This window comes from Cucurbita moschata, unplaced genomic scaffold (assembly GCF_002738365.1).
Source record: "Cucurbita moschata cultivar Rifu unplaced genomic scaffold, Cmos_1.0 Cmo_Scf00013, whole genome shotgun sequence".
Classification (NCBI taxonomy): Eukaryota; Viridiplantae; Streptophyta; class Magnoliopsida; order Cucurbitales; family Cucurbitaceae; genus Cucurbita; species Cucurbita moschata.
In genome coordinates this window covers 1452702-1478151 of record NW_019268529.1, presented here as the reverse complement: position 1 = coordinate 1478151, position 25450 = coordinate 1452702, and the positions used below count along the sequence as shown (strand labels likewise).

At 35.5% G+C, this 25450-nt stretch overlaps 4 protein-coding genes and 1 non-coding gene across 8 annotated transcripts in view; 2 read left to right on the top strand and 3 right to left on the bottom strand.

Annotated features, from left to right (window-relative positions):
- Positions 1 to 253: 253 nt before the first annotated feature.
- On the top strand, positions 254 to 1435 carry LOC111451460. 3 transcript variants are annotated; one of them, XM_023091896.1, is made up of 4 exons: positions 254 to 450; positions 531 to 726; positions 798 to 1173; positions 1218 to 1317. In XM_023091896.1, exons 1-4 carry the CDS (start codon positions 310 to 312, stop codon positions 1225 to 1227), a joined length of 723 nt encoding a protein of 240 aa, XP_022947664.1. In that variant the 5' UTR covers positions 254 to 309; the 3' UTR covers positions 1228 to 1317. The 3 variants fall into 3 exon arrangements, with proteins under 3 accessions (XP_022947664.1, XP_022947665.1, XP_022947663.1); XM_023091897.1 differs by having other exon boundaries at positions 255 to 450; positions 798 to 1187; positions 1233 to 1435; XM_023091895.1 differs by having other exon boundaries at positions 255 to 450; positions 798 to 1317.
- Positions 1436 to 5061: 3626 nt separating this feature from the next.
- LOC111450979 (protein trichome berefringence-like 7) lies at positions 5062 to 8359 on the top strand. Of its 2 annotated transcripts, none has more exons than XM_023091185.1 (4): positions 5062 to 6339; positions 7068 to 7226; positions 7362 to 7662; positions 8012 to 8359. In XM_023091185.1, exons 1-4 carry the CDS (start codon positions 5525 to 5527, stop codon positions 8054 to 8056), a joined length of 1320 nt encoding a protein of 439 aa, XP_022946953.1. In that variant the 5' UTR covers positions 5062 to 5524; the 3' UTR covers positions 8057 to 8359. The 2 variants fall into 2 exon arrangements, with proteins under 2 accessions (XP_022946953.1, XP_022946952.1); XM_023091184.1 differs by having other exon boundaries at positions 8029 to 8358.
- Positions 8360 to 10948: 2589 nt separating this feature from the next.
- LOC111451648 lies at positions 10949 to 11611 on the bottom strand. The gene is made up of 3 exons (XM_023092126.1): positions 11450 to 11611; positions 11296 to 11358; positions 10949 to 11220 (listed from the first exon to the last, which is right to left on the bottom strand). Exons 1-3 carry the CDS (start codon positions 11525 to 11527, stop codon positions 11089 to 11091), a joined length of 273 nt encoding a protein of 90 aa, XP_022947894.1. The 5' UTR covers positions 11528 to 11611; the 3' UTR covers positions 10949 to 11088.
- Positions 11612 to 12345: 734 nt separating this feature from the next.
- Positions 12346 to 25450, bottom strand: part of LOC111451616 (callose synthase 5) — a 15727-nt gene continuing 2622 nt past the window's right edge. The window contains exons 4-43 of the mRNA XM_023092090.1: positions 24396 to 24517; positions 24196 to 24292; positions 23956 to 24066; positions 23744 to 23872; positions 23562 to 23654; positions 23243 to 23334; positions 22995 to 23121; positions 22728 to 22865; positions 22546 to 22622; positions 22361 to 22439; positions 22157 to 22282; positions 21934 to 22048; positions 20963 to 21297; positions 20382 to 20434; positions 20207 to 20267; positions 20023 to 20104; positions 19892 to 19941; positions 19691 to 19777; positions 19176 to 19298; positions 18982 to 19076; positions 18800 to 18884; positions 18541 to 18701; positions 18019 to 18142; positions 17844 to 17938; positions 17615 to 17729; positions 17358 to 17509; positions 16706 to 16815; positions 16486 to 16611; positions 16341 to 16409; positions 16021 to 16210; positions 15808 to 15919; positions 15604 to 15723; positions 15397 to 15512; positions 15237 to 15320; positions 14702 to 14814; positions 14386 to 14615; positions 13467 to 14264; positions 13302 to 13352; positions 13027 to 13212; positions 12346 to 12938 (exon numbers count right to left, since the gene is read on the bottom strand). Coding sequence (XP_022947858.1) covers positions 12708 to 12938; positions 13027 to 13212; positions 13302 to 13352; positions 13467 to 14264; positions 14386 to 14615; positions 14702 to 14814; positions 15237 to 15320; positions 15397 to 15512; positions 15604 to 15723; positions 15808 to 15919; positions 16021 to 16210; positions 16341 to 16409; positions 16486 to 16611; positions 16706 to 16815; positions 17358 to 17509; positions 17615 to 17729; positions 17844 to 17938; positions 18019 to 18142; positions 18541 to 18701; positions 18800 to 18884; positions 18982 to 19076; positions 19176 to 19298; positions 19691 to 19777; positions 19892 to 19941; positions 20023 to 20104; positions 20207 to 20267; positions 20382 to 20434; positions 20963 to 21297; positions 21934 to 22048; positions 22157 to 22282; positions 22361 to 22439; positions 22546 to 22622; positions 22728 to 22865; positions 22995 to 23121; positions 23243 to 23334; positions 23562 to 23654; positions 23744 to 23872; positions 23956 to 24066; positions 24196 to 24292; positions 24396 to 24517 — 5460 coding nt within the window. The 3' untranslated portion in view covers positions 12346 to 12707. The remainder of the gene's footprint in view (positions 12939 to 13026; positions 13213 to 13301; positions 13353 to 13466; positions 14265 to 14385; positions 14616 to 14701; positions 14815 to 15236; positions 15321 to 15396; positions 15513 to 15603; positions 15724 to 15807; positions 15920 to 16020; positions 16211 to 16340; positions 16410 to 16485; positions 16612 to 16705; positions 16816 to 17357; positions 17510 to 17614; positions 17730 to 17843; positions 17939 to 18018; positions 18143 to 18540; positions 18702 to 18799; positions 18885 to 18981; positions 19077 to 19175; positions 19299 to 19690; positions 19778 to 19891; positions 19942 to 20022; positions 20105 to 20206; positions 20268 to 20381; positions 20435 to 20962; positions 21298 to 21933; positions 22049 to 22156; positions 22283 to 22360; positions 22440 to 22545; positions 22623 to 22727; positions 22866 to 22994; positions 23122 to 23242; positions 23335 to 23561; positions 23655 to 23743; positions 23873 to 23955; positions 24067 to 24195; positions 24293 to 24395; positions 24518 to 25450) is intronic.
- Positions 16332 to 16412, bottom strand: LOC111451885. Its single transcript, XR_002712043.1, has one exon. It is a non-coding gene; the product is annotated as a small nucleolar RNA J33 (small nucleolar RNA).

The following is a 25450-nucleotide window of genomic DNA, read 5'->3' as shown; positions in this document are numbered from 1 at the left end:
TTTTTTTTTTTTTTTTTTTTTTTTTTTTTTTTTTTTTTTTTTTTTTTTTTTTTTTTTAATTTAATTTAACTATTTATTTATTATTATTATTATTATTATTATCATTATTATTAAACACACAACACATACACACAAAATATATTTTATAATCATTTTGGGTTATTACACTTTCAAACACTGTCTTGTAATCAAACAAAAGATAAGGATGATAACACATCACCTGTTCTTTTCACACCCACCGCCATAACCCAACCATCCCATTAAAACCATTCTATATTCCCTCACCTCTTAACCCAAAGAAACAGAGACATGGGGAGTTCAGAGGAGGAAAGATTAGTTCAAATGATTGATGATTTCATTGAATCACCTGAAACACCAATCTCTTCTTCTTCTTCTTCTTCAAGTCCTCTCCCTCTTACCTCCAATACCCATTATTTTTTCACTTTAAAGGTATTAATTCCTTTCATTTTACAATACCCATTACACAAAAACCCTTCAATTCTATGCTTTAATTCAATTCATGTGTATAGGAGATTCTTGGGAACACTGGAAGAACAGCTGAAATTGAAGTGAGTGAGGCTGTGATGAAGCACATGAGAAGGAAAATAGATGCTCCCAAAACCACCCCCCTTAAGAAATGGCTTGTCATGAAGCTCAAAATGGACGGCTATCATTCTTGTGACCTTTGTCACTCCTCTTGGGTCACTTCCATGGGATGCCCACCAGGTGAGTCCAATATCTACTATTAGAGGTGGGGTTGGACTATTACAAATAATAACATATTTCATTTATAACAGGGGATTACGAGTACATAGAGATGAAAGCGGAGGGTGGGAAAAGGATGATAATAGACATAGATTTCAAGGCGCAATTTGAAGTGGCAAGAGCAACAGAGAGTTACAAGCAGCTGACACAAGCACTGCCATCGGTGTTCGTAGGGAGTGAAGAGAAAGTTGTGCAAATAATATCAATTTTATGCTCGGCAGCCAAGCAGTCCCTCAAGGAGAGTGGCCTCCATATTCCCCCTTGGAGAACTTCCACTTACATGCAGCGCAAATGGGTGGCTGCTTCCCAACAGAGGCCCAAGGCAGCGCCGTTGGTGAAGGCAATTGGGAAGAGGGTTTGGGGCGGTGGCTCTGCCTTGTCCACTCAATTTTCCAATATGAGTATCAATTGTTGTTGATCATCATTACTTCAATTCAATTTTGACCCAATCTTTGTTGTTGATCATCATTACTTCAATTCAATTTTGACCCAATCTTTTGATCATGTGTTCTAGAATGGACACCTGTTTGCCCCTTATGAGTTTAATGAAAAAGTTGAGTTTGGTAGGAATTGGTAATTGGGTAAGAATGAACAACCAAAGATAGATATGTATATGTGCATGACTCACCATCTCTATCTTTATCTTTGACAAGTTCTCATGATTACAAAATTAAGAACCCAAATAATTGTTAGATCCGATTTGAATTTACGTAGTCTTTAAACGATTGATTAACGATCATCGTGATTATTGGACTGTAATAGAACTTTAATTTATATATCAATTTGAATGGAGCATTACATTCCATTCTTCGAGAGTCAAATATTCGAATACATTTCCAATTTCTATACAATTTTTAAAAAAAACTTTTCAACTCTATTCACGTATTCTAAGCCTTATAAATTAAATTTGTTCTTATCGTTATAGATTTGTTTACTCTTGAAAATAAGTCGAATGTCGATAGTAGAAACTCGAAAAGACAAGCAAAAATCAGCCAAATTCTTTGTATATAAAGTTGTGGCCTATCTTTATTTGTTTTTTGTTTTTAATTTTTACCGTTCCTTTTCTTTTCCTCCATGTTTTAAGTCCCACGTAATAGATTTGGCAGAATCAATTAGGAAGCATTCTTTAGATTATACAAAAGAAAGGTAGGTAATCTCCCTCAATTCACGATCTAAAAATCTCTCTCATCGTTCATAGCTTAAAGATGACGGTAACAACTTTAAGTAGTAGAAAAATCTAGGGTCGTTATAAACGTGGGGAACACAGAAAGGGTGTCAAAATATATATCATAGCGCGTCGAAATAAGATTAAAATTCATCGTTAAATTGTTTAGAGGTAAATCGAAAGAAAGTTGTTAGTGAAGTGGGGCCAAAGGGGAGAAAATAAAGAAAAGAGAATTGAAAGGGTAAAACAAGAGGCACTCATCTAAAACTAGTGGCCCTAACAAAACAATGGGAAACACAAGGTTTTGATATCCATTTCATACCTATCATGCTGCAAACCTTTTTGAACACAAGCATTGTACTTATCAAATGACACACCAATCTACACATTTTGATGTACTCTTCTCCTTATGTTATCTCTCGATTTGGATCGAGCCACAAGAATCCATTGAAATTGCAGACCTTATTCGACCCAACAATCGTAATTTCTTGTTTCAATTGGATCACTCATTGATTTTGTAAGTTGGGTCTTACCATCCCACTAAAAAATAGTCGATTGGGTAATTAGCCACTGAAGTCGTCGGAAGAGATGATTCAAAATGATTTTTGTGGAAATTATATATTGTGTGATCATACAATTAGTCACCAAGGAAAATTTTATCGCAGTTTTGTAAGGAGAATCAAAGTGTTGGATTTGGGTATTACGAATGGTTCATAATATTTAGGAATTGAAATCAAAGTGTTGGATTTGGGTATTACGAATGGTTCATAATATTTAGGAATTGATCATTTGCATATGGACTAAGTGATGATAATATCTAGGATTTGGGCATTACTTGTTCGGGCTAGATTAGGACATTTAAATATTTGATTTATTAATAGTAATTAATGTAATTAATTGGGTAATTAAAAATTTAGAAAATAAAGTAGGGGCAAATAAGTCAAAAAATAATCTCTTTAATTCCAAACGAAATGAAACACATGATTCCATTGGATGTATGTGTAGAAAAAATTTGGTCCTTTGTCACTGTCGTATGAGATATGATTATCACATCAAACAGTACATTTATTTTAGTTCTCACATCAATTACTTTCAAAGAATTAGAAGTTAACTGTTTGTTAGACAAATAAAATTGCATAATTTTTAAATATAGAAAGTCACATAAAAGTATTAGGTGACACAAATAAAATTAAATATTTTTATTCCATTAAATTCATCCATTTCACAAATTCCGATAATCTAAAATATTTATGGAGTTAATAATAATAACAAGAAAAGATTAAAATAATAATAATAATAAGAAAAGATTAAAATAATCCTTTCGACAATCTAGATAATATGATGTGAACTGTGTATAGGATTGTGTCATAAAAATGTTTTAAAGATAAAAACTATAGAGACCTCATGGACCTTGTGTATACATAAACATCGAGTAACGTCCCTATTTATGATGATGAGTACGAATGTGTACACTATGATGATGATGATCATCATCACGCCTCGCATAACACTCGGGGATCTGCTAACCTCCCGACAAACCGTTTGGATATCCACATTCACACGTGTAGGTCGTGTGTAGGGAAGTACTACACATCCAATTTTGTTCGGACTAGAGGCCACCCCTATGATGGTTTTAATCATAGGTCCCTAATCATGACTTTCATATGTTTGCATTTCCAACAGTGGAGTCACTTACTGAGTATTTCTTAAAATATTAAATCGTGTGCTATTTCTATATCAGGTAAAGACCAAACACTCCTGACGACGAAATCGCAATTAAAGACCATGACACATGCATAAAAGAGCAATATTTCATTTCTTAGACTTAGGTTAGTACAGGGTGTTTTTACTTTTAAATATTTTATTTGTTTTATTCGATATTTCCTTATGTTGTGTTAAAGATGCTTTTGTGTTCCACGTAAGAATATACTTTACGACAACAGTAGTGACTTTAAGTTACTAGACATCTAGGGACGTTATAGTAATTTTCATCGAAATTGGTTAAAACATTGTAACAATAATTGTGATATAATATAGATTAATTTTATTAAAAAAGAAATTAACAAAATGAAGAGTATAATAATTAGGTTTAGAAAAATTAAAATGAAATAGACTTAAAAGTACAATTACAAAAATAACCACTATGCTTACAATAGAAAACTAAATTAAATGTAACAAATTAATTTATCATGAATATGGTAAATTAATTTTGATAAGGATTTTATTTTTTTAATTATTATTCTAAAAGTTTGTATACTTTACTTTAAATTTTCAAGGCTTTCTAGTCCACATTTAATATTTTTAATTAACTTATTTTATTTGATGTAACATGTAAACTAATATATTTATAAAAGTTTAAAGTACAAATTATTAATATAAATTTTTATTAAATTTTTTTTACAAAAATAAGAATTAAAATAAACCAACTATTTCCAAGATCATTATTAAATAAAGTCTTATATGTCAATATAATAATTATAAAGTAATAAATTATGTCAAATAAAAAATTTTAAATATTCCTCTTTACAGCACACTTTTCTGATTTGTCAAAAAAATAATAATAATAATAATAATAATAAATAAATAAAACGCTTTTCTGTGAGCTTTAAAAACACGCACACTTTTTCATCCCTTCAAAAAAAAAATAGTGAAATATTTTAATTAACTATTTAAAAATTATTTCTTTATTTTCTTGTGGCTTTGCAAATTATTTAACTGTTTTACTTCCAAAATAATTATAATTATAATTTATTTAATTTATTAAAATTCTTTAAAATAATTATTTACCATTTTTTATGAATTTAATAATTATATTAAATAAAAATAGTAGGTTTAAATGATAGATTCATTGCTTCACTTTTACATTTATGTTTTTTATTTAAATATATATATATATGTATATATATTACCCTTTAGAATAAAAAAATTAAAAAATTAATATCTAATTATCTAACATTTTTCTAAAAAAATTAAATCTCCATATAAACTATAAAAATAAAATGAAATTCAAAATTGATTTTCGTTTATTGGGCAAATGATTGAACCTTAAAGATCCCACTTATTACCAAATCAACCACTCAACATTTTTTTTTTTTTAATTATTGTTGTTGTTGCTATTTCCCTGTCTCGGTCGGTGTTTTGCTTCTCTCAACCACCTTTCAATCTTCTTCTATTTCAATAATAAAACATCATACCGACATTTTCAATTCTCGAAGTTTCCCAAATCTTTCCATTTCCAATCTTTCTGCTAAGATCCTTCAACCATTTCTAAAGGTAATTTCTCTCTGCCTCTGCAACTTCCAACACACTCACCCTCTTCTGGATTTGCCTTTTCTTCCGATTCCATTCAACTTATCACAACAATTTATCCATTTCTTCATGTGGGGTTCCATTTTTTTTCACTTTTGAAGCTACCCATTTGCAATTTTGGCACATTGGCTTTGTTTTGAGATAAATCATCACAGAATGATGATAGCTTTGTTCTGGGATTTTAGGGATTCGTGATTCTAGGACTTGATCAATGCTAGTTTAAGATAGTTGCTGAATCTTTAGCTGTTTGTTTCTTTGTTGGTTTGGTAAACATTGGATGGCATTATGGTTGATAAGATGAGTAATTTGAGTAAAAACATGGGGTTCAATAAGAGTGTTTCGTTTGGTAGAAGGGCTTTAAGTTCTGGTAGCCCCAGGGTGAGTCGTGTGGGATGGATCTCCCGTTGGTATCATGTGTTTATTGGCATTGGATTTCTTGTTTCATCTCTTGTAGTGATTACTGCTGGTTATATTCATGTATTGCCTGCTCTTCCTCTGTCTTCTCATCATAATGAGGTTTCGAAATCGAGTTATTCGAATGGAAGCTGCAATATGTATGAAGGAAACTGGATCTTGGATGATAGCTATCCACTTTACAATGCTACAGAATGCCCTTTTGCTGAGAAGGGATTTGATTGCTTAGGTAATGGTAGGGTGGATCAGAGTTATCTGAAATGGAGGTGGAAACCGATGAATTGTGATGTGCCTAAATTTGATGTGCAAAATGTGCTGGAAATGCTGCGGAGTAAAAGGGTTGTGTTTGTTGGAGATTCCATGAGTAGAACACAATGGGAATCTTTGATATGCTTACTTATGAGTGGGGTTGAGGATAAAAGGAGTGTTTATGAGATGAATGGGAATACGATTACGAAGCGGATTAAATACTTAGGCGTTCGGTTTAGTTCCTTTAACTTCACGGTTGAGTTCTTTCGCTCGGTTTTCCTTGTGCAAGAAGGTCCGATGCCAAAACATTCACCTAAGAGGGTGAAGTCTGCCCTTAAACTTGATGTGCTGGATAGTATTAGCAGCCAGTGGATTGATTCAGATGTTCTTGTATTCAACACCGGACATTGGTGGGTTCCTGGGAAGTTGTTTGAAATGTAAGTGCCCTTCTTCATTTTGTGATGTTTATTTGAAACTTGGTTACCCAGATTATGTTACACTTCTGATCTGTTTTTCTAACCTGATATTACGCTGTGAATTGATTACTTTAGCTCATACACATACATTGTGAGATCCCAAATCGGTTGGGGAGGAGAACGAAACACCCTTTATAAATGTGTGGAAACCTCTCCCTAGTAGACGCGTTTTAAAAACTTTGAGGGGAAGCCCGAAAAGAAAAGCTTAAAGAGGACAATATCTACTATTGGTAGGCAGTTAGATTCAAAGGGTAGAAAATATTTATAATTGCATTGAAGGAAGCGATAGTCGACTTTTCTAGCAAAGTAAGGACGAGCAACTCTTCTAGTGTATAGATATGAACCTTAATTATTCATTTCACGTGTAGCTCGTGTCCTCATGCATATATGAGACGAAAATTTGATATCTAAGTTTCAGCTGTGGAAGATTTGCTCAGTAATTGGCTTGACTATTTGAGATTTAGGTCTGCAACACAATGTTCGTTTATATGAAATGGGTTCAATAGTGATAATCAAACTAGAGCTTGGAGGTGTTTAAAACATGTATTCCAGATAGAAGTTAGCGGTTTCAATGGACGGGAGGTGATAATTTGAACCTCTGTCCTTTGGATCGAAGTCACAATGTCTTAACCGTTTGAGCTATGCTATGTTTAGAACCTCTTGAAGGCTTCTAAATGTTGGTTGGACAGTGGTTGCTATTTTCAGGTTGGAAATTCTCTAAAGCTTGGAATGTCAATTCCCACAGCTTTTGAAGTAGCACTTCGCACCTGGGCGTCCTGGATCGAGGAAAACATCGACACAAACAGAACCCATGTTTTCTTTCGTACTTTCGAGCCATCGCATTGGAAGTATGTCATTTTCTTAAATTCCCTTGTTTGTAGTTTAAGAACTGGAAATCATTTTTTCTCAATACATTCAACACGAGTTCTTGAAACGAATTTAGCCATGTGCCTTAGGTGCTGATATCGTTTTTGATGCATCAGGGACCATACCTTCAAATATTGCAGTGTTACAGACGAACCCGTGAATGAAACGAGAGGAAGAGAGAAAAGCATATTTTCTGATACCATATTAGAGGTAGCAAAGAATATGAAAGCTCCCATTAATGTTTTGCGCATAACTTTGATGTCTGCGTTTCGAAGCGATGCACATGTCGGTAAATGGAGCGACAATCCATCAGTCCCAGATTGCAGTCATTGGTGCCTTCCTGGGGTGCCTGATGTGTGGAATCAAATTTTGGTGTCCTACCTGCTTACTGAATATGACAGCGTAGTTCAAAGAACGGTATAATATTGAGTCTTGAGCGTTGCATATTTTCTAAAATTTTTTGAGCATCGAAACATGTTCTTCTGTTCTTGCCATTTATTTTTCATCCATTCTTTTGTTGTATTATTACTGATTTTTTTAAAGGGATGAACACAGTGGGGATTTATAGCAAGAAATAATTTTACTTCATTGTCTTCTCTACTTTGTTCAGAGTATTAATTGTTGAATAGATACATGATCGTAATGAGGACTTAGAACAGCTTAAAATGTATATCAATAACTCTTCATCAATGAGCCTTTGTTGATCTTGATCGACTGTGATTGAGAATTTTCAATTAGATGTGACCTGTACTGCTAAACTCAGCAGGTTGTGATGTTGTGTAGAGATATCACTTGGTGGCGTCTGCGTTGAATCAAACAAGAAATCTTTAACATCGTGTGTACCATATACAACAAAGAGCCCTTGTAGCCTCCAGGTGATGTAGTCGTTACACTCGAACGTTATTGGACAACTCGAGTTATGACTGGTTGCTGCAGAATTTGTTGAAGGGTGCTATGACTGTCACGATTATACATTTTTAATTGTACGGTGTTGTGATCTCGACATGCTTATGACTAGACTTGGGGAACCCAAGCCCCATATACATTTTTTGGTAGCTTTGTGGCTTTGTTGGATTTTAGACGAGGTTTGTCTTTGCCCACTGAACATAACTTGTGCGGAATTCAAGTTTGTTCGACTTCACACGTCGCTTGTGTGTGTATGTTCAACCATCTGTGATACAATTGACTTGCCTCTACATTAGATCAAGTCATTTGGCTCGACCTTGTCTCTACTGGGGCTAATGTCTCTCAATGCAACGTCACATCTCAAATCATCTTGGTTTCCAATTAACATGATCCACATGTCTTGATGTCATCTTGAGTAACAGGATGTCATCGACCATTGCAGCTCGGTTGGTCATGCCATCGAGAACGGGTCAACGTGTAGTTTATAATATTGGACATCCTGAAGATCCATCCATCTGGGTTCTATCGAGGTATTGGACTCTCTCTTGTCCATGTCATGTCATTTACGGACTCCGTACCGGATAGGGAGTGATCTAACCTCCGACACATGGGCTGGGCCACAATACCAAAACACTCGTGCCAGATTTTTCAAGGAAGTCACCCGAGATACTTGTCTCACAACTCTCGCCCTCATTGTGTCTCACATATGTGCCACATGGTAACTTGCTTAGACCACAGAGTTCGGGGGTGGTGAAGAGTTGACACCATGCCTTTCTCTATAGTAAAATTTCAATTTCGGGGGTATAGACATGAATTTAGCGAGATGGTGTTGTGGAGCGTTCATCCGATGTCAAATTGACACCAAATTTGGAGAGCATTCATACTTCATATGGATGGACTTGACTCCAAAACCGTATGCCCAAATTCACATCGGAACTCTGACTTCTGAGATTAAGGCCCGGGGCCGTACCCAACGCTTTAACAAGCCTATCTTTGGCACTCTGTCTACTCATTGCCCCTATCTAGCTTATGCCTTGTCTTCTCTTTAATGCACACGTTATATGGCGTGTTGGATGATGCATCGTTCTCTTCGGTCGCACCATGACACTATTCTATCTTGACCCTTGTGTGGTCAGATGGGTGCTACTTGAGGGTCACCGCTATTCTTGTCTCAACGTGAGAATCACAACCTACTCTCTAGTCTGGAAGGGGTTTGTATTCTTTTGGTGCAAGTTGTTTAGCAGTTTAAAGAGAGGCTTGTGTTAAATGTTTGAACTCCATCAATGGTTATCCAGCTGCAGCCAGGGAGCTTGGTGGAACCAAGGTTTCTCATTTTTGCTGTGCTCAGTGAAGCACTATCACCACCAAATTGACTTCTATAACCATCATCATCTAGCTTACTTGTCATCATGAAGATGTCTTTACTCTAAATTTGGGATTAATTTCATTTCGGTTTAGAATTTAAAAAAAAAAAAAAAAACTCAAAAGTAATAATAAAAAAATATTTATTTATACGTGGAGTTACAGTCACGTAATATGAAGCATATAAGAGAACAGGTCAAACGCCACTAGAACCTAAAATTTGACATGAGGGACACGTGGCGCGCAACCCATTGGAGAGATAAATATTATTCTTTTTAATAATGGAAGAATCTGCATGAAATCTTGTGTGTTCAATAATACCCCTTAAAAGGGGAGAAACAGCATTAAATGCGGGCATCTTTCTTTCTTCCTAAGGGATGATGCCACGTGTCGATGCAATTCAAATTTGATTTATTCCTGACCATCCAGATCCAATATAAATGAACCCAATCTGGATGTGCCACGTCTAATCTAAACAATTATTTATTTATTAAATTCTTCCTAATTTGTTCATTTTATATTGTGGGGTTCATATCACCAATATCAAAAATAATGCATTAACATGTGCTATAATATAATCTAATCTAATCAGAATACATTATGCCGCCTTATTCCTAACCCTCCGATCTTTCCTAATCCACTTATTTTTATCCCGATTATATTATATACCATTCTCGAGTCCTACTTTAGTTGAAGTTCCTCTAAGACTAATTGGCTCCACAAATTTAAAAGTTCGAACGTATTTTGTTCAGGATAGATATGGCATTATCCACTTTAGTCATAAGCGTACCAACACTTTACTTTTGGCTCTACCCAAAATGTCACATACAAATAAAACTAGTTATTTAATACTCACATATCTATGATCTCTTCCTGAGATCATTTGTTTGCACTCCTAACATTTTAGATAATATCCGCAAGGGAATAAGAAACGTATTCTTTGTTCCAAGGAAAAGCTCTGTTAAGCATATTTAGAACTAAATTATAATATACCATATATATCGTATGTGATATTTTATTATAAGCAAATATCTACGTGAGTATCTTTTCATTGATTGGTATTTCCTTTTATTACTCAATTTATTTGATTACAAAATTTTTACACCATATATGGTTTCAGCCAACATTATCAAGCTTCACTAATGTTACACGTTTTTATATGTTTCTAAAACCATAATTAGATCATTCAAAGCATTAGGTAAAAAAATTAAATTGCGGTAAATATTTTTTTTTTTTGAGATTAGTATAAGGACTATTCAATTAGATGATTTTAACACGTATGACACTAACCCGCATCTAAAAATAACTTTACTCTCGACTAATTTATTTGTTTCGTATTCAATTCGACTATAGAAGGGCGATTCGTTGTTCAAATAAGTTTTACTCGGGATAGTTTTGAAATCGGAGAAAATTGGGTAAATATATATATATATATATATATATATTGAGAAGAAGTAATGAGATTAAAGGTGGATGAGGATGGTTGAAACTCAAAACTCCATCCTTGAGACCTTAAAAGTATACATATCATATGTTTATTTACAAAAACTATGATTTTTTTTATAAAAAAGTGACCTAAAAAGGGGCCGAAACAATGTCTGGAAGCCGATAAAAAGATGGTAACTCATCAACTTCCTCTTCATGGCAGCAATTTTGCATGCTTGAATCTCTATCTTCAATCGGTTTACACTCCACTGCTTCTAATCCCTGCATGCATTTCCCACATCGTTAAACTTACATCTTAAAGCATTCTCTTTTATACTTGATCAATTAATTAATTACCTCTGTGAAAATCCTCATTGCTTCTTCTATGCTGCTTGTGTTTATCACATACAGAGCTGCTTCCTGAAATTCATGGCAAAATTGAATCAGAAGAATGAATGATTTATAAAGGTAGAGAAAAAAGAAAGAAAGCATGCTTAAGTGTTCTTCTTACTCTTGCAAATTGGATTTGGTGCATTTTGAGAGTTCTTGGCTCGTTCTCAATGGATGACTTTCTGTCGATTCTTTCCATTATTGCCTTTCGATCTTCTTTCACCAATACAGATTGAGCTCTCCAAAATGGGTTCTGGCTGTTTATGGCAAGGGGACGACAATGAATGAAGTGCCCTTCCTTTCCAATTTCATGGATTTATATATAGATATTTATTTGATTGAAGATTAGGACGTTGACAACTTGGCATCTGCCACTGGTCCATCACTCACCCACGTGTCTACTACCAACCATTTTGATTCGGGGACACGTGGGCGCTGACGGATGGATTGACGATGACGTGCCTTTCCTTCCCTCTATAACTGGCCAACACACGCCTGCCCACGTTGGCACACTCTCCTGGTTAATCCCCCTTGTGGGGAATCGCGTCTTCGCTGGACACGTGTATGGTGGGTTTTATTTATTGGAGAAGGTGCTTTGGACTTCATGCACCTGATGTGTCGTAGATTGAATGTGTATTTCCACATTGAATCTTAATAACAAAAGTCTTTCGGGATAAGATTTTCAAGTATGGTAAAGGTGGGGTTGGGTTTCTTCTGGAATTCGTTTAACTTTTAAATTTTAAAATTCTAAAATTTAATTAATGGATGAATTAATTCCGTATTGTTAATGATAACAAAAGCGTGGACGATTAATTAATGTTAATAATATCTAAATCCCTAAGTGATTGATTAGGTAATTAGGTGGGTAGTTATGGTTGAAGACCTTGCATAATTTTTAATTATGCAATCCATTTCATGAATCATTTTAGCTAAGACGTTGTTGTAAGAGTACATGGAGAGAGTAAAGCCATTTTCATAAGAAAAAGATATTAACTGTATTTATTTCTCATAAAATAAAAAAGAACAAAACCAATGGCAACGTTTGAGCACTGCCTTCAACGTACAAGAATATGAGATCTAGGGGTGTTTGAAGAAGAGCTCAAATGGGAATATGGGTACAACTATACTATGATTTAATATAGAGAAAATTGCGGTGGGTTATTTTATGTAATACGTAAAATGGATCGTAACAGTATTGAGTGACACTAATATTATATTAGAAACTATAATATATAATAAGGGAGAGGCTGATAGAAGAGGAAAGCCACGCCAAAGCATCTCATTGAACATGAACTTGAGGTTGAGGTTGAGCTTGATAATCGTTGGGACGTGGCGTTCCACTTATGAAGACTAAGATAGCAATGAGGTTGATTTGGGTTTCACTTGTTCTTCTTGCCACCGGACAGAATCCTTTGGATTTGGAGACCTCTGCTGAATGCTTGGTTGAAGAGGAGCCTGGTCTGGAACTCCGACACGAAAGGGAACCAGGCAAGCATGGCCACGGGTGCAAAAATGACAATGCCCATCAAGTACTCGTACCCTCTGGCTAGAGCTTTCACTGATCCCCACATTCCCACTGCCTTCATAGCAGGTCTGCATGCTTGTGTTATCTACAACCACCATAAAACAACACAACACTCCTAATAAAATTATACATATACCAAAGTGAGGGCTGCGTAGGGTTTTTAGGTGACATACTTGCAAAATGGCCCACCCGGTGGGCATGAAGGCTAGAATGCTTGCAAAAATGTCGCCAACCGTGAGATGGAGAAGCGTAAAGAGCATCGTTACTACCACAACTGATCCAATGAACAGGAACAACTTCAGAAGTCTGAACATTAGCTGGAAGTCTGCACTGAATTTCTTTCTACCCATGGACACAATCTGCAGTCCAAACGTTCATCAGTGAGTAATTATGGACATAAATAGGGTTTCTTTGATGCAGGAAAAGTCATTGGAGTTCAATCATTAACCTTAAGTATAACCATCACGGCAACAATGACAAGCCAGGACAATGCATACACCTGTGAAATTTATAAAAGAAAACAAAGAGGGGCCTCAACCATGGACAGTCGATAAATCTCCTGTTATATATTAAATCAGATAATGATAAAAGATAATAATAATTAGAGGCTTACGGTGATGCTTTTGTTATTTCCAGCCACATGCAGATGATACACTATTCCATACTGATAGAGAAAGAATCGGATAGATAGAACGATTTCCCAGAAGCGTCCAACGAAGCCAGTGTGCTGAAGGTGTTCTTGTTCCTCGTCCCACCAGGACTCCCAACTTTTATTTGCAGGCACACCAATACCACCTCTGCTGTTGATCCATTTTGACCAATCATCCCAATCATCCACTATCTTTTGCCATTCAAAACCTGAAGGGTTGAAAAGGAAAGGCGCAAATAACCAGGAAATAACCAGGAACCACATTGAGGATGTGACTAAAAGATAAGCTACAGTATCAGTTGCAGATGATCCGTATATCTGGTAAGCTATAAGCAATATCATAAGCTCTAGTCCTTTCACAAAGTGACTCCTTGAATACATCCTATAGTTCTCAGCGTATTTTTCATGCCGCACAACAAAACCACGACCTGTAGCTCTGTACTTTGCCCCACCATGGAGGACTGTGCGCCCATAGTAGTGGACCTTCGTGCCAAGAGAGAAGGTGAAGAAAACGGAAGCTAGTTGTAACTGCATGATTATTAAGTCACCTATTGCAGTTCTGAACCCTCTCTCTAGCCCAATTTCCATGATCATTGGCAAGGCAGTTAAAAGACCTAACTGGACAACTGATTGTGAAGCCATGGCAGCCTTTAAAGGATCATCTCCTTTTGACCTAGCATATTTTATTATGGACTTCTCCAATCCACTCAATGACAGATAAAGTCTTCCGTATAAGAAAGCATATACTGTAATCACAATCAACTGCATGACAAAAGGAACAAATAATCAAGGCACAGGAGAAACTTTCCAAGCTAATAAATGAAATAAAATATGCAGATTAGTTCAGAAGCCAAAGAAAAAACATTTGGAAATAAAAACTTACCATGGCACTGATGTAAAATCCTACTGTTGTGAAATAGAAAGACAGCATGCGGAAAAAGTCGAAACGATGACCCAGACGATAGATGTCTCTGCTGAGAATTTGCTCTCCATTACCACAAGCTACCTTTGCCTCAAAAAGAGAGATTTGATTAAGACCAACATCTCTTCCCTTCCCAACTTGAATATACTCATGGTGGGTTACATTTCCTCGTCTCAATGTTGAGTTGAAGCCTACGGAGGAAATATTTAAAATATATAATAAAAATCGAGAAGAAAAATTCCCTTGACTACTGGATGTGGAGTGTAAAGAATAATACCAGCAAAGATATCTTCACTGAGATTGATGCCTCGAGAAGCTTTGCTCATGCCCCCACGGGTAATATGGAAGATTCGATCAAAAACGTCTGGATGACCGTAGTGAAACCTCACCCTACAACCAGCCAATACATGTTATAGATGTGCAAACAAAATATGTTCACGTTTAGTTGGACTGACAACTGAGCAACAGACAAATTCATCATGTTCAATCTAGTATTTCTCCCTCTCAAATATTCACCATTGTCCAGAAAAAATATAAAAGATCAATCCTTCCATGTTAAGGTATTACAAGAAATTTTAAATTAAAAATTTGTTGATGCAACATATTCTAACTCTAGAAGTTTTGAATCCTTCAGTTCTGCTTTGTTTTTCCTACTTTCTAAGGGTGATTTAATTTATTTTGAAATATGTACATCCATCAACAACTCAGAATCTCGGGTACAGTTTTCCAGAGACCGCTTTGCTTTCAAATATGAATAATGTATTGTTGGGTAAGATATGTGAAATTAATCAAGTACGAGAAGAAAAGCATACTTTAACGGCCTTGCAAGAACCCTCTGACCAATTGTGACGAAGCTAGTTTCTTGATTTGACATAAACCAAGCCAGAGAAGAAACACTGCAGTGTGCGAACAATTGAAGTTAGACAGAAGACATACAGCTTTTCATAGTACTTGCTCAGAAATAAAGCTAACCTTCCAGTAAAGATATGTTCACGCATTCCCAAAATTGTAGGTGGACGAACACCATGGTCCTCATTGAACTCTTCTAAAAGGTTTCGCATTTTGAAAGCTTCTTCCAAGTAATTATCCTAGAAGGGATCCAGAAAGTTAACCATCATTATTAAGCATCTAAGCCATAACTAAAAAGCAAGTAGTAAAATATTGGTTTTGATGGTTCACCTGATTCATGTCAATTGCTTGAAGTGCTTCACCTCTGGTAAAAACTATAGCGTGGTTCTGATTTTCAGGTTTCCCTTCTCCTATCTTAGCTATACCAGGCAGCTTAATCCGATATATTTCCTGTTAATAAGAGCAAAGAAAACAAGATTACTCTAATGGTAACGTGAATTAACATTTTTATCCTTGAGTTTAACTAATGATTGCCTGGTCAAGATTGTCAACAGCTTTGACCAATACAGAATAGTAGACTTTCTGTGCTTTTCCACCTTCTCTCTCTTCAACTTCATCAATATAAGCCACCCGAAGAGAGGGATTACTGTGCCAAAAAAGACAGTGAAGGGGAAGGAAAAGTTTCTTTGATCAATTGCACCAAGCAAAACGAAGTTTGAAAATGACTAAAGAGGCTGGTGAACACACTTGACCATCAGATTCAGGATATCTGTCGCTCGACGATCCCCACTTCGTTTCTGATTTCCATAGTTCTGGCAAGTAGCAACGTATGTGAATTTCATATCAGCCACGGCCTCTAATTGAGCATACAAGGATCTCTGGCTTCTTTTATCCTCTTCTGACGGAACTGTGATCGCTTTGTAGCCTTCAAGTATCTCTATTATTAACAAAACAATCATTAAGGAAACCATGGTTAGTTAATACTCATTATAGAGAAGCACACGGACAGTGCTGATAAGAAAACAAGACATCTAAACCACTCAAAATGTCAACATGAACAGGCTTACCACTCTCAGAAGCCATGTCAAGAAACGCCTGAAGCTTTAGAGCCCTTCGATAATACATCATACCCCTAACTGCAATAAATGTGTTAATGCCAGCGATATAAGTGCACAAATCAACTCAATAGTAGCTGTAATGCATTTAAGCTACCTGTTCTGGATAGAGTTTGCCCTCGTAAGGAGGCCCAATGACGGAGGTGTAATATGTTTTCTTCATTTTCCCAAATTTCACTGTCTTTTTTACAATTGAGTCGCTCAATGAAGTTGTTCCATTCATCTAGCAAGAAGGCAAACGTTCATGAGACAAGTCACATAAATCACTTATCAAAGAACCAAGGGATATTTGGGCCGGTTCTAGTTCTATCACTCACCTGGAAAGATCTTCTGCAAGTAATATATGATGGAGACACCATCTTCATTTTCCATCTCAAGGTCGGTTTTGGAATAGACAGTCTCTTCACTATAGTATGGAGTCATGACGCTGTTCACAATCCAAACATATTCATCTTAGAGTCAGATTCAGAACAATCTTTTCACTATATTTTGTTGTCGTAATGCTGTTGACAACCCAAAAATATTTATCTTAGGGTTAGTTTTAGAACAGACAGTCTCTTTCACTATATTTCGGAGTCATAATGCTGCCAACAGGCCAAGAATATTATTAAGTACAAAAAAACTGAGGTAAACTTGTAACATTTAATGTTTAACGAAAGATGTTTCTTAAGAAAAACGAAAATTTAATTTTTATTAAAGGAGGTTGTATAAAATCTCTAATTTTTATATCAAAGATTAAAAGAAAAACAGTTCTTGCAGTGATTAGACACAAAACATGAATATATGTTCAATAATGCTGCCAGTACATTTATAACTTATTGTGAGTTTGTAACCTAGGATTTTGAATCTTAGATTCCTCAGCGACAAGCATACTGTATAGGATGATGCATCCAATTTCAAATTCAGAAAGAACTTCTCCAAATAGAATAGACATATACTTACTGCTCAAATATAGTTAAAGAACCAGACCTGAATGACAACATCTTACGGACTCGTGGAGCACGTGGCATATCCATAAACAATGAATTTGTGAAAAATGCAATCCTTCTTCGTGCTTCAAGATTTATAGGAACTTCGGTGGCAGATTCTTTCACAGTCAGTAGTAGATAGAGGCGTCTAATCTGACATACCCCGAAAAGACAAGATTGTTTTGTTTCAATCGATTAAAATCAAAGAATGATAGATAATTTCTCAAAATTAATATTATTTATTTTCAATATGCCCACCTGCTCTTCCCATTGAGCTGTAACTGTAGGAGGAAAGTTTATGGCAGGTCTAGTGTCAGTACCAGCAAAGAGTTGCCTTCCGGAGTCCTTGTTATGACCCAGTTCTACCATTTCACTGAAAGATTTAAGAAAGGAAAGGATCACCATTTTAGTATATAACAGTAGCCATTTAAGGATGCCAATGACATAATTAAATACACTTCAAATTACAGAAAATATATTTGCTAACCGGACTTCGTTGAGCATCATATCTCGAGTGACAACTTCTAACATATCTTGCAGCAAAAACACCACTGTATCTTGCTTGGATAAATCGCCATCTTTCTGAAACAGGAAATCAAGAGCAAAGTTTCCAATCTGAAATAATTGACCAGCAGATACTTTAGAGTTGCATCTTATCTTACCAAGATCTCCACGAGTTCCACAAATTTCTGGCACAGAATGAGTAAAGCACCCATTTTGAAGTTTGTGAGAAGTGTGTTCTTCGAAATATTGTTTTCAACTTCTTTAATTATGGTTCCAATAATCCTGTTAATGTCAAAGAGAATTAGAATTCACGTAAACAATTGACACAGATTCCCATTTCACCGATTAGTTACAGCATCTTGCAGAAATAGAGTAGCAGTTTACGCATTATCTCAACCCTGGATGATTGGTACTCAATAAAATATTTGCAAGTGATCCATAAACAACAATAGGTGAAAGTCGTTCCAATTAAGAAATATTTAATGTTTTCCTCCTTTACGGTGAAGGGCAATGAAGTAAATGATGATCTATTACTTGCAAAATCCCATGCTGAAATTTCTCCCTCATATTAAGTGCTAGGTTTTAAATCATATTGAACTTAAGGTTCGATTTTGCATGTCTTCTCTTTGCAGGAAACAGAAACTATGATCATTCAATAAGAAGAAACTGTAGCTTAAAACCTTTTCTCATTTTCTCCAACCACCAGAACATTCAGGACATTTTTGAAAGATTCATAACACTCGATCACTGCACATTTCATGTACTCATCTGCACAAATACGCTTCCAGAGGTCAGAGTCCCTGGATCGGAATTCAGCAGCCATGTCCAATGCTATTGGAATCTGCAGAGGTAAAGAAGTTGTTAATAGTCACTACTAATATGTCCAAAAATTGAAAAGGTAAGATATACATCAAGGAAAACATAAGGAACTATATCGACCTTGCTGGCTAGTAAAAAGGGAGGCCACTGGATTATTTTTAGGCTGGGATCTGATGAATAAGGAACTAGCAAGAGATCCATCTCCCTGTGATTCATTTGAAATTCAGTTAAGTTTTAACAATATGACTAAAAAAACGTTTGAAATGAAGAAGTAAAAGATAACTTAGTTTATGCAGTCTTTCCTGTCACTTATTAGATCTTCCTCTCGAAAACTACATATCACTTCATTCCACAACTGTGCAAACTTGGCAGCTTCACTTCTCCTGCTAGTGGTAATCTACACAGAAACAAAATAGTAATTACTAATACATAATGTTTGAACCACTGATTTTATACATCTTAGAGAAAATGAAAATTCCAAAAATAAAAGAGCAACCTCAGCAAAACGCTTTGACAAAGAGAAACCCCTTTTCCGAGACTTATCTGATGGCACCAAGTATGCGTTGAATGCACCTGGTAAGGACTGAAACCTAGACCTAAGCATACCTAGAGTTCGTATCTGTAATGAGAAGAACAACCAAATCAAACCAATGATACAGACCAATCAAGTACACATTTATGCTTAAATAAAATAAGTGACTTAGAGAAACATTGTTGAATATTCTTCTATCACCACGGGAAATACTTGCGCTTCAATTGAATGCAACAGTTAGCGCAGTGTAATAGTTTCAAACCAAAAGATGCAATTAACATAATTACTTTCATCATAATCTTCGGACAGATTAAAAAGTAGTCATTTCTAACCCAGTCTGAGACATTAGAAGATATCACATTATTATGCTTGCTAGGGTAATAGGAGGATGGAGAAAAATGCGAACGGATTACATTAAGGATGATGTGTCCCCTCATAAGATAAATAAAAAAAATATGGTTAAACAAGAAAAACATTACCTCTCCTAATCGATCACATGCTCCAATGAAACCACCACATATGGTCGAAAACATAGCATACCAAATTTGAGTGTCCATGAAATAAACCTGCAATTAAATAAAGAAGTACAAGAGGCTTTATCCAGGATAATACAAAAAGTTTTCCCTACATTTTACAGCAATGGAATAAAGCAAAAACAAAGAAGTGAATAGAAAACACACCAAAATTATTGGCATCCACAGTGATACAACTGCCCCATAGTTGTTCTTGGCTGTATTGAAAAGAAACCTTCAGCACAAGCAAAATTAATCAAAGCATTAAAAAGTGAACTGCTCATGCGGGAAACAAGCACCTTTAGGAAAAAATTCATGCCATTCATATTCCACTCGGCGAATACTCATTATATCTTTTGTTGGCTTCACCAATGGCTTTATCTGAAGGGATTAAATAGAAAAAGGTTAGAGAACCACACTGATTAAACCTCTATATATTTAACTACTGCAATTACTATCCCTTCCATTTTGAAAATGAATTACCTGAACAAAGTAGCTAAAAGAAAATTTGCAGCACAAAAGAGACACCCAAAAGATGGTATACCTGAAATAAGAGAATATGTCTAATCATGGAACGCATACCAACTAATCAAGAAAATAGAATTTGTAATTTCAAAAATAAAGAATTAGGAAAAAATGAGATCCATAGCAAACTCACTTTATAAGAGTAAATTGACTTTCATGCATTCCTCTTCCGATATATATTCTTGGCTGCAGAAAGAGTAAACACAGTTCTCAAATAAGAAGCTTATATGCATCCTGGACTCTTCTTAGATGAGAAAAACATATGGTTAAAAACACATGTAGACAGAAATCATGAGACATGTTTTTTCACCTTGATAAGGTCAAAATGGTTCTAAATTTTCATGATTGCATATTTGTAGAAACTCAAAGGAAAGGGAAAAGAGGATAAACATATTACAGACAAGCTGGTGTAAGCACACCATAAATGAGGATCACGATCCTTAGTAAGGCACCAAAGTCTTACGCCACGGCTAAATTCGTAATTATGAAGATAAAAAAAATATATTCGTAATCCGGATGAAAACAAGGTTTCAGCAGAATAATTAGGTTACAATTTTTTAGTACACTATTTTAAAGGGGTGCATGAGAATAGCAGTTAAGGTATATGCTTGCGTCAGTCGTAAGTGGTCAAAATGTATTTATTTGATGAAGCACATATGGACAAAGAAGGGAGGAAGAGAAACACAGAGAGAGAGAATTGAGCAGCATCTCTACCTGAGACCACCAAAGAAGAAATCTAATAATGTGCCAATCTGAGTTTTCAATCCAACGCCGAAGCATAGGAAATAAGAATAGAGCTGCTGCAAGTAAATTTGGTAGCAAATACAGAGCAACCGCCACTATATATAGAGGAGGAATGCCCCTCAACGAGTTAAGAAAGGACAGCACGTCTCTGAATTTATTAGAAACCATCTTGAAAGTATGAAGATAGCATAGGGGAAGAACAATAGCCCAAGCAAGACTGACGATAACTTTCAGAATATTTCTTAGCACATCAGTGAACTTCCACCGGTGAAATCCTGGGAAGTTCAAAGCTAAGTCCAAGATACCTGAGTTGAAAGATGTACGTCATTTCTGGTAAACATACAAACATATGGCTAAACTAAAAGAAATAGATTCATAATTCCTCCTCCCCCAACCATGTTGACGATTACAAGTCATGTAAACTTTCAAACATACAAGTAGCGAATAAAAATATAGTCATATCATGTAGGAAGATTGCTGCAAGCTTGGCTAGGGATTTAATCCCAAGAAAAAAAAACATGGAGCGATTATGGAAACATTATGTAAAAGTACAATTAATATAGAATTCTCAACAGCCTCTTTACAGGAGGGGAGGAAATCAAGAGGGATTTGTATCAAATTAATACCCGTAGCAAATATTAAATCAACAGAAATGTGGTGATTAGATCATTCAATAATTCTTAACATTACAAGCGATAGAAGAAATTGCATTGAATCGGAAAGAATCAGAATCTTAAGAGATTGGAATTTAACACCTTTTATGTTAATGCCATGTTCAATTTTTTTTTTTTTAAAAAAAAAAAAAAACCCTTGAAGCTTTATTGAAATCATTCAAATAATTTTACAAGTCGAACAAGATAGTATAATAATTGTTGTTGCTAATTGAATTAGTGTATTTGGAACATATATTAAGAATCGACTTGAATGAAGATACTGCTTACTTTGAAGAAGGCGAAGGATTGCAGCAGTGATGAAAATGCTTGATAAGGCGTACAAGACATCCTTTTGGAAAATCTCTAATGGTGTGACTCCTTTCCATGCAGCAATGACCATCGCCTGTAACAAACAAATTGAAGAGGGGTAGATTATATATAGAGTAAAGAACGACAAATCAGAAGTAATATGAAAACAGCCTAAAAGTTTGTATGTGTTGTAATTGCATACCTGAAGAGCTAGTATATAAAAGGTCCATAATCGATCAAAACTTCGGAATGTGTGCCAAAATGTTCGGGTTTCAACAAAATAAGATTTTCCTGTGCTTCCAGATTTTCTTTGTGGTCCCTTCCGTCCCTAGTACAACAGTTTACATCATTTTTTTAATGAGCTAAGCTACCAAAACAAAGGGATCCATTCAGAATAAAAAAGAACCTGCGCCAGATCACGCGTTGATTTGAAAAATTCTCCATCATCTCGCATAGGCCAACCAAGAGAAAAGCAATCAGGCGACCTACATATTGGAAAGTTCAAAAATTAATAAGCTCCCGGACAACTTTCAAAACCAGACACGATAAAGAACAATAGTTTCTGGAAGGTCAATTCTTTGTCATGCTAACCAGAAGTACTCGTTCAGATCATCATAGTTGCACCAGGCTGAGTGCGGAGCTTTTCCATTTTCGCTTTTTTTGGCCTCCTGGAAGATCAAAAGGAAAATTGTCATTCTTGAAATAAAATGATGTGTAGCTGAAGGATTTGGCTGAAATAAAATGATTTGTAGCTTAAGAATTTGGGTGATTACCTTTTCAATAACCCAGTAAAGGGGAGTTATAACCTTCCGCAAGAAAGCCTCGTCATCCCCACCATAAGAAGGCTTAATATTTTCACCAGTAACAATGCTGACATTTCCAGCCAACAAGCCATGAAGTTCATATGCCATCTAGTTATAAAGAATATAAAAGACTATAATGTTAAGAGAATATATGAGCAAATTTTCTGGCACAGTGTTCAAAAGGAGAAAAATGTCATATACTCGGCAAAAGATTAAAAACAAAAAAAAAAAACTCACATTATGAAATATATAGCACAAACATTCTGGCATGAAACGAACATTTGCTGCTTCACCCCAGATGAGAAGATATAGACCCATGTAAAGTATCTTCCTTTGCTGTATTTCTAGCTGACCTTGAGGGAGCCTAGACAAAATAAGACTTTAAATTTAGTTTTCTGATCTCCCCATCGCATAATAATTCAAAAATAAAATTGCAAAAGCTGGTATGGTTTTTTAGAATTTGCAAAAAGAAAATGATGTCTCACCTTAGACTATGTTTCCGTCCCAAAAATTTGCACCATGTTTTATAATTCTTAAACAGTTTGTTCATTACTGCATCAACAGCTCGTTCGTCAAGCTGCATTTATAGAGCCAAAGAATTTGCTCAGAACAGTGAGGGGAAAGAAAAGTAATCCCAGAATTGGATAAACAAGGAGATTCTCTATGCACCAGGAAGAAAAACATATAAATGACTCAAATATTCGGCCCAATATTGGCATAATGAACTCTGTTCAAATCAAAAAATATATTGGATATACATATCCGTAAAATGGCATAATTTGCAAGTAAGAGTACGTTTTATACCTTGTTGAGAGGTTCAGGCTTGGGGTGAAGTCTAATATGAGAATTAGCGAGCAGAAGGATCAAATGTTCACGCTGATTTCTAACATTATCTCTCTGTAGCCACCAAAATATGTTAGCAGCATATTGTTTATCTCTCAAAGCCAGTTGTTAGAATTGATTGCTTCTAAGCATGAAAATCATACCTGAAATCCAAACATTGCTCTTAACCAATCCAGTAGGTCCAGATCACCTGCTTTCTGCCTGCGCTGCTCAAACGTACTTGGCCAGTTCAGGCCACGAGTATTCCACAAGGCACCCACAGCAGCCTTAACCTAAAAGAAACGGAAGGGAACAAAATCAAGTTCGAATTTGATATGATAACACGGTGCCCTTTTATCAGTGGCAGGAGGCGTACCTCTTCGAGCTGCATTATAGACTGCGAAGCGCCAGCAGAATCAAGAGGTAGAATGTTATAGGGTGCATAAATTTCAGTCTTTTCTTGGACATCCCTAGCTGCAGCGATAATCTGCTCATTGGAGGATACTATTTTAGATATCTTCGTGCAGCCCAATCCAATTAAGTGAAACGATAAACGAACACCGTAACTAATGACAAACAAAGATCAATTAGACACTTGACACTAAATCGAACGAACCTCGGGAGCAACTTCTTCAACTTTCTCGGTCTTGTTAACGGCGCAAAGCACTTCGAAAAGCACACCGGCTGTCTGGTAAGCTTTACCGAGCTGGGCTCTGCCAAAAGTTAATAAGGAAAAAATTCTGGAGTTCAGACAGACGATATACGATACAAAATCGAAACAGAGTTGAATCCAACTTGGAAAATTTACACGAGTACCTGTCTGCTTGCTCCCCTTGGTCAAGAGCACTGACATAATGCTTGTAATACTGCTGATAGAAAGCCTCGATTTCCCTGGCATCTGTTTTTTTCACCCTAGACGCAAGACTGGATGCATTGTCCTGGACCGAAGAGAGATTTGAAATCAGTTTTCCTCCGTTAGTAATTGAAGTAGTTTCGACTCGACCGCAAGAATTCTTGGGGAGTTAATACGGTTTGAAACCTAAAGCTACACTGAGAACTCCATTGCAGAGAGAACATGCATCTCATCTGGCGGGAATAACTTCAGGATCTATGATACGTCCCATATCAAGAGTGCACGGGATCGTCCCACCGGACCTTGTACGGTTGGCGCCCGAATTTTTAACGGTTTAAATCCGCATGCATTTTATCATTTCAATTCACTCTCAGAAACACATTTTTAAAATTCTTCTATTCGATAACAGAATCGTCTAATACGATATTTCCAGTCCCCTCCAATCATCTCTCGTCCCTCCATAGGATGGTTCTGGTGACTGCTACTTAAGCTTTATCCATGATTAGCCTTGTAAAATCCTATTTTTCCCAAGGCATCGCTTCTAATCTAAGTTGGTTGTCGGTACACAATCACAGAGCTACAATCTGGTTTTCTTTTCTCGAAAATAAAATTGACATTGACATCCTATCAATCTTTAGATCAACTTACAACTCCAATCAAATCTAAATTTTTTCTCAAATAACAAAGGACATATATATATATATATTTCTATTGAACTAATTAATACATTAAAATATAATTTGTTAAATTAAGTTATAATTAAATGTATTCAATTAGTTATATTATAATTTAATTATCACATTGATTTAATTCATTTCAATATATTTTTACTGTAAAATTATTGATATTATATGTGTTATAAATTTTTATTTCAGTAAAAGGTGTACAATATAATTAGTTCAAGATGAAACATAGCATAATTTAAAAAAAAAAAAAAAAAAAAAAAAAAAAAAAAAAAAAAAAAAAAAAAAAAAAAAAAAAAAAAAAAAAAAAAAAAAAAAAAAAAAAAAAAAAAAAA

Coding starts and splice junctions, on each gene's coding strand:
- LOC111451460 (XM_023091897.1), top strand. CDS start 310: ATGGGGAGTTCAGAGGAGGAAAGATTAGTTCAAATGATTGATGATTTC. Junction 451..530: donor ATTATTTTTTCACTTTAAAG/GTATTAATTCCT, acceptor TCATGTGTATAG/GAGATTCTTGGGAACACTGG. Junction 727..797: donor TTCCATGGGATGCCCACCAG/GTGAGTCCAATA, acceptor CATTTATAACAG/GGGATTACGAGTACATAGAG.
- LOC111450979 (XM_023091184.1), top strand. CDS start 5,525: ATGGTTGATAAGATGAGTAATTTGAGTAAAAACATGGGGTTCAATAAG. Junction 6,340..7,067: donor CCTGGGAAGTTGTTTGAAAT/GTAAGTGCCCTT, acceptor TTGGTTGGACAG/TGGTTGCTATTTTCAGGTTG. Junction 7,663..8,028: donor ACAGCGTAGTTCAAAGAACG/GTATAATATTGA, acceptor GATGTTGTGTAG/AGATATCACTTGGTGGCGTC.
- LOC111451648 (XM_023092126.1), bottom strand. CDS start 11,527: ATGGAAAGAATCGACAGAAAGTCATCCATTGAGAACGAGCCAAGAACT. Junction 11,359..11,449: donor ACCAAATCCAATTTGCAAGA/GTAAGAAGAACA, acceptor CATGAATTTCAG/GAAGCAGCTCTGTATGTGAT. Junction 11,221..11,295: donor CAATGAGGATTTTCACAGAG/GTAATTAATTAA, acceptor AAATGCATGCAG/GGATTAGAAGCAGTGGAGTG.